The 12,468-nt window shown below is 38.5% G+C and overlaps 2 protein-coding genes across 3 annotated transcripts in view; one reads left to right on the plus strand and one right to left on the minus strand.

The window, feature by feature from the left end:
• Positions 1–716, plus strand: part of stx17 (syntaxin 17) — a 100,834-nt gene extending 100,118 nt beyond the window's left edge. For both annotated transcript variants that reach the window (XM_078538679.1, XM_078538680.1), the window contains one exon: positions 226–716. In XM_078538679.1, the coding sequence (XP_078394805.1) occupies positions 226–474 (249 nt within the window). In that variant the 3' untranslated portion in view covers positions 475–716. The remainder of the gene's footprint in view (positions 1–225) is intronic.
• The window catches only part of erp44 (endoplasmic reticulum protein 44), a 111,636-nt gene continuing 99,832 nt past the window's right edge, over positions 665–12,468 (minus strand). Inside the window, exons 10-12 of the mRNA XM_078538678.1 lie at positions 5,768–5,909; positions 3,769–3,871; positions 665–1,396 (exon numbers count right to left, since the gene is read on the minus strand). Coding sequence (XP_078394804.1) covers positions 1,295–1,396; positions 3,769–3,871; positions 5,768–5,909 — 347 coding nt within the window. The 3' untranslated portion in view covers positions 665–1,294. The remainder of the gene's footprint in view (positions 1,397–3,768; positions 3,872–5,767; positions 5,910–12,468) is intronic.

A 12,468-nucleotide genomic window follows, 5' to 3' on the forward strand; every position in this document is an offset into this window, starting at 1 on the left:
GTGACACACTGCATGTCAAAAAAAATCAATCTGTATTGTGATGGTCTCGTGCAGTGAAACCAACTAGCACTGCTCTGTACATAGTAATCATCTACTGAACAGCTGCAGTAAAGAAAGACTTTACACTGATGGATTGGTACTAGCTCTTAAGACAGCAAGAAATCACACAGTAACTTACAATCTAGTTTGTGTCTTTGTTAAACCTGTGTTTCATTGATTTTTCAGGCCGCTAAATATAAACTTGCAATGTTGCCTGTGGCAGGTGCTCTCATTGGTGGTGTATTGGGAGGGCCTATTGGTCTCCTGGCAGGCTTCAAAGTCGTAGGGGTCGCAGCTGCAGTCAGTGGAGGGATACTGGGCTTCACAGGTGGGAAATTGTTACTGAAGAAACGCCAGCAGAAGGTAGACCAGGAACTTTCACTTTCTTCCAGCTGCCCAGAGCTGAAGACTCAAGATGGAAAAAAATCTAGCTGAATTACCCAAATATTGGCCCCTTAAAGGTGGGGAAAAGGCAAAAAATATTTTATATACATTTTGCAAGCTGTCAGTAAGATTGATCTCCCAACAGAATCTTAATCTTACTTTTCATTTTTAATGACAAATAGATGATCAGCTGTATTACTGTTATAACAGCAATGTTCAAAGAATGTACAATCATTAAATGTTGATTTTTGTATATTTTAAGTGCTTTATTAAAATATTTATTTTAAAACTAATTGGAATGCAAATTGTATGATCATAACTTGAACAAAATCTCTTCACCCATCTTGGTAGGCCACTTATTTTATTGTTTCCTCAAAATTAAGGTCAACACATCCTCAAAGGAATGTGAAACAGGAACACCTCAAGCCGCTCCCACATAGCAAGTAATAAATGAACATTTTCCACTTAAAGAAAAATTGCATTGACAATGTGGAAACAGAACACCAAAAGATGAGACCTGTTTAATGGGACAGTGAAAGTATGTGGCAAGCATACTCTTGGCAAATCCTAATACAAGATATGGCCTTTTATTAGAAAAATTTAGGATCTGCAAATGATCAGTGTTTTCCAGCAGTTATACACTTAACAGTTTTATTAAAATCTACTACACTGAATGACCACAGTACATCAACATATTCACAAGCCAGGGAAGCAAAGAAAAATAAAAACCCACAATTTGTCAAACATTTGTTTTTTTGTTTTATCCAAAATAAAAACTGTACACACAGACTTATGAAAATATAGGCTTAGTATTTCTGCCTCATCAGGCAAAGCTCTTTGATTTCTGGTCTTGTACAGTTCCTTCATAGATCTATAATTCATCTTTCTCTCTCTTGAGAATGGTATACCTGTGCTCACTTGGAGCCAATTTCTGGAATGAGCTTTCTGGGGGGCTGCTTGCGACTTCACTTGGCTAGGATAAAAACAAAGATGTGCATTCGTGAATAGAAGCACAAAAACTGGAGGTAATTCCTTAGACTTTTAAAGAAAGCATTCATAAAGTTGGTGACATTTTAGAATAATCAAAGATTTGTTAAAGAGAAGCAGTGCTGGACAAGGGAGAGAATGGATTTTTAAAAGATAAAAGGTTGAAGGGATATGGAAACAGGGTGGGGCAATGCGATTGCACCCATTTGTTCATGTAGAGAGTAAATTCCCCTCTTGGTTGGCAAAGAGGGATCAAAGAATTAGGGTAAATGGGTATTGCTCAGACTAGAGAAAGGATGGGAAGTGACTACCCCAGAGTCATTGATGGGTTCTTCAGATGTATATATTGTTAAACTTGATTTTGGAAACATAAGCTTTGAATTCACCAATGACAGAAAAGGAGGAGGTTTGATACACAGTTAAGAGGAATATAAAAGGACTTCAAGTAGTCAGGGCAAACAGTTGGCACATTAATATGGCCAAGTCTGAAGTAATACATTCTGGCGGGGGTGGAAAAACAAGGAATGGGAGTGCTTGAAGCTCAAGACACAAACACCACAAACTATTTGAGAGAAAAGCAACATATGTAAAATTTTGTGAGCAGCATCTTCCCTGCTGATATATTGGGAAAGAGAAAAACACAAACATTAGTTCAGTGCTTTTTTTCAACACCGTACCATTTAAACTCAATGCTGCACAATAAATGAGAATACGAGTCTGTATCTTAGGGACTGCAATAGTCTGCATTGCTTTATTTATACCACTGTGTGGGAATTTTCAATGTGGAGACTACATACCTCTATGGTGAAGAGAATGAAAGCCATGTTTCATCATGGGTGAGATTATGTATTTGCAAAAATATATTTTAATTTTATGATATGGAGAAAATAAATAGAATACAACCTAAAAAGCAGTTATCCTATTTATATGAAAGGACCTTCTGCTTAATTTAGAATAAAAAGTCACCGTGTGATAAAAAAGTGTTCAATTTCTTTGTTCCTGACTTCCCTTGTTCATTGCATGTATTTCTCAAATAATGAATTGCTTTGGAGTACAAGTGAAAATTCCTAAATGGTAATTTAGATAATCAAATGTAGACTATTGCAGTCTCCAGGATAAGGACTTCCACTATATGGTCTACTTTGCTTTCTGCAATAAATCTTAAAAATAAGTAATAGTAATTTTAAAACTTAAGTATTAATGTATTATTGATCCCATTACCTACAGTGGCCGTTAGCCTATTTCATTATCTCCTGTATATACAGGAGTATATACACAAGTTCTTTCTCCTTCAAGGTCATTCATTGAAATGGTTCAAACTATATTCAGATATTTTTCAATATTTTGTAAAATATTTGTTATTTCTGTATCGCAGGTGCTGACAAGCTTACTATATTTTTCAGCAGTTTCTATTTTATTGTTGTTAATATCGGCTGGAAAAAGAGAAGGTATAAGGTATTAGCTGTCCAAATTTCTCCATGCTATGAGACATTCCAGTGCACAAAATAAAATACTTCACGCAAAATGCAATCAAAGGAATTAAGGGGTGTGATGAGGTGCTCTATAAATGCGAGTCTTCAACTGCCAATTGTCACGATTCATTGGTATAATCAGGTATTTAGAAAATATCATATTTACGAAGTATTTACTGCACAAAAAGGCCATTTGGCCCAAGTTGTCCATGTCAGTATTTAATTTGCTTTATTTTCTAGTAATCAACTGCTGATTATAATCCCTACAACAGAACTGAGAGAGTTTAATTACTCATTGTGGGCATCATCATCATCCATTATCCAGTGTTAGTTATACCGATCACCAGTAAAACACTAATTGGGAGATCAACACTAAATAAAACTATCCAAGAAACTTGCGTGGGTTATAACATTGTTCACAAGGAATTTTAAATATAATCTCAACAATGCATTTAATGTACTTACAGACTTGAGTTTCACTCTGGATTTATGGCATCCTCCCGCTGAACACTGGACTAGGATTTCTACCTTGTAATTACTTCTACTCATACATTACTATGTAATGCATCAGATCATAAATTATATATACCATGCGACTAAAACTGCAATTGATCAGGATTCTCTGCTCAAATTTGAAAAAGCTCAGAAGTTTATCATTTTAACATTTAATATAAACTGTACAGTACAGACCAGATATTGTGGAAGGAGTTATGGTTGTAGGGGGTGAGAATTCAGACATTTGGAAACAGACTATCATTTGGTCTTGTGGTTTAGATCAAATATTTGTAACCCACCTCACGATAACTAATACTTTAGAGCTCTAACCAGCCTTGGGATCCATTACTTTATCTTAACAATTGAAATTCTGAATATTTGCATTTCTTACCTGTCCGGGAGCAACATCAGTGGGATCTGGACCATGGTGGAATTCCCTGTGTAATTTCCCAGAGTGTAGATCCAATACAAACTGTTTCAGTGCACCTGGAGTACTGAAATTAAAATAAAACAATCAACTATCTGGCCAAACTAGAGCACAAAACAGGAAATAAAAACAAGCCATTTAAAAAGTCAATCCCAATTGATTCTTCTTTTGGTTAGTCAGAGGCTATTTAATTAAAAAGAGGCAGAAGACGAAGTGTCAGTTTGTACTCTTATGTTGAATCCTGGGATTCTTCCATTTCCCTGAGGGCATTACAGCAATGACAGCCTATTGCTGCCCCTCAATAACTCCCACAGCGCATAGCCCCTGCAGCAGCTTTTCTGTATAGCAGCCAAAAAGCAACCAACAGCAGGCGTCAGAGTTTACAAATACGAGCGCCAGTCAGGTAGTTGGTATTGACAGACGGTTTTTAAAAGGTCCTCTAGAGCAAAGTAATTGCATACATACCAGAAAAAAAATGCTGAGGGAAGATCAAATTAAATTTCATCTTAGATCATCTGTTGTCACCTACTGCAAAGTGCTAAAATGCAGCAATCAATTTTATCTATAAAATGTCAAATTTGCTGCAATCGCAGGGATTGCTGTTAGATAGTCTCATAACTCTGAAGAATATATTGCATCTTATAGTCTGGACCCCCTGGTAAGCTACAAATATTTATAAGTGACCTAAATATCAAATCAAGTTGTAAAGATACTTTTTAAAAAAAATTAAGCATCTTGCTGTAGTCATTTCTTTAGAGCATAAGCTCAACAATACCTAAAAGGCCATACTAAGAAACCTTTCAAATGATGAAATATTGTTCTTTTAATAGCTGTTCTGATGCACAGCTCTGAATAGGGGCTGCTAATGGTATAAATATGCAGTAATCTGCCAAAGCATCCTGTGCATTGACTCTATCATGGCAATAACCAAGTAAAATGATGATGGACCTACAAGTACAGTAAGTTTTATACTATGCATCATGACAAAGGGTAAAGTAAAATTAATCAGTCCACTTTCCAGCAGAGATCAGTAGATGGAGATTGGGAGTAGGAAACTCTCTCTAATCCAAACATTTGAAGCTATTTGAAGGACCCCACATTCCAACTGAGATCATGTAACAGCAAACAAGAGGGTTATATCTGGAACCCTCCTAGTCCTTTATAGCTCAGCACCATACCAAACATTTATTCCACTTTCTTAAAGGGAATACTGGAATGTAACTTTGATCAGACGTCTTCTAAAAGTCTGGATAAAAGACATTTGTTGGCCAATAATTCATGAACATTCACTATTTTGTTCTACTGCATGATTAAAAGACATTTGTTGGCCAATAATTCATGAACGTTCACTATTTTGTTCTACTGCATGATTAAAAGATGAGTTATAAATTCTACTTGAAATTGTCTATCAAATGCAATTGAATCAAATATTGGCTGCCACCCACAAGCTTTATTTCAAGCAATACATTTTGCACATGGGGAAATTCCACTCTATGTTTTAAAAAAAAAATCTCTTTAAAACACGAGTGACTGCAGATTGCTTCTTCCTGCATGGTAAAACCTCAAGTCTGTTATAGATATATTTCACATCTCAAAATATTCTTTACTTATTTATATTTGAAAAGTGATTGAAGATTTTTTTTTTTACAGAGACAGGAAGTTCAACAAATTCTGCAAACCTACAATATAAAAAGGAGTAGAATTTCCTTGGGGGTTCAACTACCAAAGTTAGGGCAGTGAATTTAGAGAATCCCTACAGAAATTACTGATGAATGTGTTTTACAGTGGTGGCATAACTGGGATTTCAAAATATAGAAGGGAATATCACAATAGAGGATGTAATGCATTTACAGACAATAAGAACATGAATACTTAAGATCTGCATGATGCTGAACTATCAGTTGATTTTTTCCTTCAACAATTCTCCAAACACAAACTGTAACAAAGAAAAAACTATACTTACTCTAAGTCTTTAAAGTCTGGGAAGACATACATATGCCTAAAACTGTCAATAGCGATGACTGGGCAGTCTGCTGGTGTCTTCTGTATATGCAGAAGAGGATGACGGAACTTGTCACAGTCAGCATGCAGGAAGTTTATTGTACCTAGACGATTTATTCATGGATAACATTGTCACATAAATTCAAGAGGTTCTTTGACCTGAATGTAGCATAACAACAAACTAGCATTGCATTTACATCAAGAAAGGACATTTCTTTTTCCTTCCTCCAATCCCCTCCCAAAGGGAGCTGACTTTTCAAACGTCTGAGAAAACTTTGTATTACTGTAATCACAGCTTTCAAAGTGACAACAGTTAGTTTCTGCTTCCTAGACCAGTGTTATATGTAAATGCAGGCATGCTTTCAAGCAATTACTCTTATTTATAAATTCTAGATTCATAAAATCTTTGCTAAGTATTTTTGTTGCATTTGGTGCACGTATTAGGGTCTGATTCTGAAACTGTATGCATCTTTGCATCCTCATTTTCATGAAAATACCTCCATTGGCATATCCTCCAATAGGCTATCCTCAAATATCTCCAGGACTTCTTGTTCCACTAGCCTTCAAACCAGACAACAGTTCGCCAATGTGCCATGCTAAATACACCCTATCAACATCATTGTTATCCCACATCTGGACTCTTGCCTTTAACTCCAGACTACTGTCTGCTATCTAATTCTTATTTCCCACTTACTATCAAAGTTTTACATATTCTAACTTTTACACAACCAGGTCTATGTAACGAACTTCCTGAGGCCCTTCGCATGCACATCTTGGCACCACTCTATTTCCACTTTTTTCTTTTTTTTTTAAAAAAAACTTTTTTTTCCCTCTTTCTAGACCCCTCTCTTCTATCATTATGTCTTCCTTCACTTCTCTCCTCTCAGCTATAATGCCTTCCCAATTCCCTACCTCAACCAGTGTTCCTCAACCTTCCCGTTCTCTTGCCACCATCCCAGCTTCATCTCTTTTAGATAAGCCTACAGCTTCCCTCTGTGCCTCTTACGGCATCCCCAAAGGATTCATTGAACATTCAGCAATGGCTCATTGTGAGCAGCAACATCAACTGTCCCATCCTACACTCTCATCAATCTTCACATCCAGTATGGCTGCTGGGGTTAACCTTGATAATCTCTTTCCCATCCAACTCATCCCTCCCAGTGTTGACCTGGTGGACTCTGCCACAGGGTCTCTCACTGCATCTCCCACTAGAATGTCCGTTCACTTGTGAACGAGGCTCTTGCCATACAAGAAATTTGTGGATGATTGCCATCAATATAACAGCCTTAGCAAAAACATGGCTTCCATCACTTGAAGTCCACCCATCAAGACCATTGTGGTTATGTGGCATTTTATCACCAAATCACACCTTGGCCTGACCCCCCTAATCCTCTGATACTTTTTCCATCTTTGAACATCTCATCTCATTCAAAATCCTCATTTGCTATCACCCTCCCAATTTTCTCACCGATCTTCACTGCTTTCCTCAGCCTTTCCCTTCAATTCACTTACAACTGCTCTTGAAATTCCCAACCGTCTTGTCTTCGGTCCTCCATTTGCCACAATATTTCTGCAGCTACTGATTTGCTCAACCACACCATCAGTTCCAACTTTGATGCCTTAGTCCCCGGAAAAACTATGACACACATTCTCTCTGGTCGTTCCCACTGGTACAGCCCTCATCTCGGTCCCCTTAAATCCAAAAGACAGACTTGAAAAGATATGGCAGACAACTAACTGGTTTAGCCATCCGCTGCCAGATCTGCCTAGGCCACTTTAAACACCATTGGATCCTGCTCCCATCTGCCAAAACTATTCACCACTGCAGGATAATCATGGAATGCAAAGATAATCTTTGGCTTCTTTTCTCTACTGTAGTCATCTTAAACTCTCAACTCCTGCACCCTCACCTCCAACAATAAATGCAAGGAGCTCATGGAATTCTTCGTCGGACCATCTAAATCAGCTGCCTCCCTCCCTCCCACTAGCCTACCAGGCCAAACTTTCTCCAAGGTATCCTCCTGTCGTAGCCCTGAACTCTCTGCTTTCTCTAGTTTCTCTCCTATGTCCCCTCATGCCCTCCCGAGCTCATCATATCCACAAGATCCACCTCCTGGTCCCACGAACCTGTTCCCATTAAACTTCTTGGCTCCCATGTTAGCTGATATTAATGGCACTTTCCCTTCAGATGCCGTTGCCTTTAAATCTGCCGTAATCACACCTCTCCTTATCAAAAATACCTCAACCCTTCCCATCCTTGCAAACTTCTGCCCGATCTACAACCTTCCTTTCCTCTCCAAAGCCCTCGGAACATATGATTCGCCTCCTAAATTCTTGCTCATCTTTCCTGGAACTCCATGTTTGAATCCCTCCAATCAGGTTTTTACACGTGACGCAGTACCACACAAACTCTCGTAGCCAGAGTATCACCTGCAGTCTCTTCTCTTCCCACTCCCACACATTAAATTTGATGTCTTCTAAGGATCTATCCTACACTCCCTGACGTTTCTCATCTACATGATGCTGCTCGGTGACATCTGAAAGTACAGCATTAATTTTCACATATACACTGAGGACACCCAGCCCTACCTCACCACTACTTCTCTCAACTTCTCCACTTTTGCTAAATTATCAGACTGCTTTTTTGACATCCAGTACTGGACGAGCAGAAATTCCCTCCAATTAAATATTGGAGAAGATCGAATCCATAGTCCCTGCTACAAATTTTGTTCCCTAGCTACCGACTCCATCCTTCTCCTTAATAATGTCTAAAACTAAATTTGACTTTTCACAACCTTGGTGTCATATCTGACCCAGAGATGAGCTTCTGACCACATATTCACGCCTCACTAAGACTTCCAACTCCATAACATCGTTCCACTTTGCCAGGCTCAGCTCATTTGCTGCTGAAACCCCCATTCATACCTTGTTATCTATTCCAATGCACTCTTGGCTGGTCTCCCACATTCTACCCTGCACAAACTTGAGATCATCCAAAATAATGCTGCCTGTGTCTTTACTTGAACCAAGTCACCTTCGCCTATCACCACTGTACTTGATCTACAAATGGCTCTCCATGAAGCAACACCTTGATTTTAAAATTCTCATCCATTTTCAAATCCCTCCGCAGCCTTGCTCTTCCCTTTCTCTGTAATCTCCTCCAGCATTTTAAACCTGCAAGATAGCTATGCTCATCCAATTGCTGCTACATTGGTGACCATGCCTTCAGTTGTCTAGCCCCTAAGCTCTGAATTCTCTTCCAAAACCTCTCCATCTCCATCTCTCTTTTGTCTTTAAAGATGCTCCATTAAACATTCCTCTTTGACCAAGCTTTTGGCTTTCTGCCCTAATATCATCTATGTGGCTCAATGTCTAATGTTGCTTTACAATGACCGTGTCAAGCACCTTGGGACTGGGATTATGTTAAAGGTGCTATATAAATAAATTGATGTTGTGGGTGTGTGCTGACTAGTCAATCATATTTACTGTACAGGCGTTATATGATTTGGGTCATGTTCAAAAAGAAGTCTCAATAGAACCAGATGCTAAAAATGCATCATACAAGCAGACAAACTCTGACATATTGAAGTAGTTTTTAAAAAATAAATTATGAGTCTTATTACTTTACTATGCTACCACTACTAGCTGGGGGCTGTTAAACTGTTAGTTTGCATAAAGGTTTGCTCTAATAAAATATGGTACATATTTCTGCTTACTAATGCTGCAATGATTTCTCCACCACTAGTTATTTAACAGGCAGGACAGTCACTAGCAGCTTTATTCTTTATGTGGAATCTTATAATGCAGTAATTTTTCAATCTTGAATAGTCTACTCAAGGGATTAATAAATTCTCCATAATACTCAAAATGGATATTCTTCAGATATTGGGGTTAATAGTTCATTCAACATTTTTAAAGGTTTATACTTGTAACACAGAAAATCTTCAGTACCAGTTAGGATAATTAAGCAAACAACGAGTTTAAAGTGAGCTTCAATAACAAAGTATAGAAATGACTATAACATCAATAAAAAATGTCGACTGTTTTAACAAACTGAAAACTGGATGCTGGGAGCTTATCTCTGTGTAGCACCATCTCTCATCTCTAAATACATTTACGTCACTTATGTGGCTTTGTGCAACCAAGTGAATTAAAGTCATAATTGAATTAACATTGTGAAAGAGACATCACAATTATCCGCCACTTGCCTAACACCGTATCACCCTCACCCCAAGCAGAGATATATGTTGTTGCAGTTTCAAAAGCTATCAGATTTTCACAATTTATGACAAGTGTTGACTTTACAGTTCACGAGTAAGCCAAAAGTTGAACAAGATTAGCTGTGAACAATTATACTTCATACAAATGTACTGTAAGCAAGGATTTCATAATTGCGTTGCCAAAGGTCAATGTGGACATGTACAGTAGATAAAGTTAACATAAAACCACATGTAAAACGCACTGCATTCAAAATATTTTTGAGGAATATGGTGTTAATGACCTGTGAGCTTTATAATGGACAAAAATCTCTCAAGGCCACTAATTTGGCTATGGAGATAACTTAGCAGGTCTCTGATGCATGGGAATCTTGTTAATGTTGACAGGCTGGGGCATAAAATGTCATTGGCTCAATTTTCACTTGTAGACCTCAGTTTGTTGAAAACTTGTAGACTTCAACTTGTTGAAAACAATGACCTTTGGAGTCACTTTTCAACCCAAGGCCAATATTTTGGATTTTGCTGGCGCTTTCTATATGAATGATAGGAGCAGGGACGTGGAGATTATGGAAAAATAACGCATTTAAAAACATAACAGACACAAAAGGATAGAAAATGTTTTCTTAGTAATTAACGCTATAGTATAGGTTATTTAATCATGAGCCACAACACAGCAGAGCCATAAAATGTATGTTTAGTGACTTGCATTTATACAGTGCCTTTAAAATAGAAAAATGACCAGATTCACAGAGGTGCAATCAAGCAATAATAGATGCGGGGAGAAAGACAGACTTATTAGGAAGATGACCAAAAGCATGCTGAGAGCTGGGTCATAAAGAAAAGTCTTGAAGAGGAAATAAATGCGGGGCTTTAAAGAGAGGAAATTCCAGAGTGTGGAGCCTAGAATACTTAAGCAGGTTGCACAAAAAGCAGGAGCCAGAGGTTGGAAGCTGGAGCGAGGTTAGAGATAAGGTGAGGAAAAACCAAGGCGGCATTTAAATGCAAGGACAGGACAGATGGGCAGAGATCCATACAAAATATGTTGTTGCGCATGGCATCTTTAATTTTTTTTTGCACAGCCATGGAACAAAGCCTGTGTAGTACACTATCCAGGCTGTTGTGTGGTCACACACATGCACCACTTAGCAGAAGCATTGGTAATGGGTGAATAGGACTTGATGCAGGATAGTATATGGCCTGCACAGATTTGGATGTGAAGTTTAGCAGCTGGAAGGTGAGAGGCTGACCATGACAGTATTGAACAGTTGAGTCTGGAGATTAAGACAGGGGTGGAAGCAGGCAATGTTACTGAAGTGAAAGTAGCTGTATCCTATGATGTAATATTCACTGGATTTGGAAGCTCATCTCAAGTTGAATAGGATGCAGAGATTGAAAACTACGATTCAGAACAAGACAATCCCTAGGATGAGGACAGAATCAGTGGCAGAGATATGGAGCTTTTTATGGGGGCCAAATACAGTGCTTTCAGTCTTGCCAATGGAGGAAAGTGTTACTAATTGTCTGGACATTAGATCAGCAATTTGACATCACTACAGCAGTTGAGGAGTATTAGAGAGGTACAGCTGGGTTTCATCACTATGTGTGGAAGGTGGCCTGATATCATTGGTTCATGTTGCCAAAGGACAGCATATAAATGAAAAGGAACCAAGGAGAAAATTTTAGGGGATACCAAATGTAACTGAGGATGGGAAGGGAAGTCATTACTGGAGATGCTCTGGCTATGATTGAACAGGTGCTCCCTCAATGTCTCTGTTCTATTGTCTAGCTGTATCCAATGTATTCATTGCTATTTATCCAGTCTTAGCCAGAGAATCACCTGCAATGGTTTCTCATCTAGCTTCTGCATTAACCCTCATCGAAAACACATCAGTCTCCATATACAAGCTGATGACCTAACAATCACCTCTCTCGACCTGTCCACTGCCTGATTTATCACGCTGCTTGTCTGACATCCAGTATTGGAGGTGCAGAAATTTCCTCCAACTAAATATTGGGAAGACTGAAACCAATCTGTTTCCTAACCACCGACTCCATCCTTCTCCTTGGCAACTGTCTGAGGCTGAACCAGACTGTTTACAAACATAACATTTTATCTGATCAAGATCGGAAGTTCCGACCCCATATCCTCTACCACCAAAGTTTACACCTCCATAACAAGACCTATCTCCACACAAGCCTTAGTTTATCTGCTACTGAAACCCTCATCCATGCTTTTGACACTTTAACTCTAGAATCAACTATTCCAATGCTCTCCTGGCCATTCACCCACCTTGCCCCTTCCAGAAATTTGAGCTCATCCAAAACTCTGCTGCGTGTGACCTAACTCACAGCAAGTCCATTCACCCAGCAACCTTTGTGTTCCCTAGCCTATATTGGTTCCTGGTCTTTGATTTTAAAATGAGCTTTCTTGTGCTCAAATCCCTCG

Source organism: Cetorhinus maximus, chromosome 3 (assembly GCF_964194155.1).
Source record: "Cetorhinus maximus chromosome 3, sCetMax3.hap1.1, whole genome shotgun sequence".
NCBI lineage: Eukaryota > Metazoa > Chordata > Chondrichthyes > Lamniformes > Cetorhinidae > Cetorhinus > Cetorhinus maximus.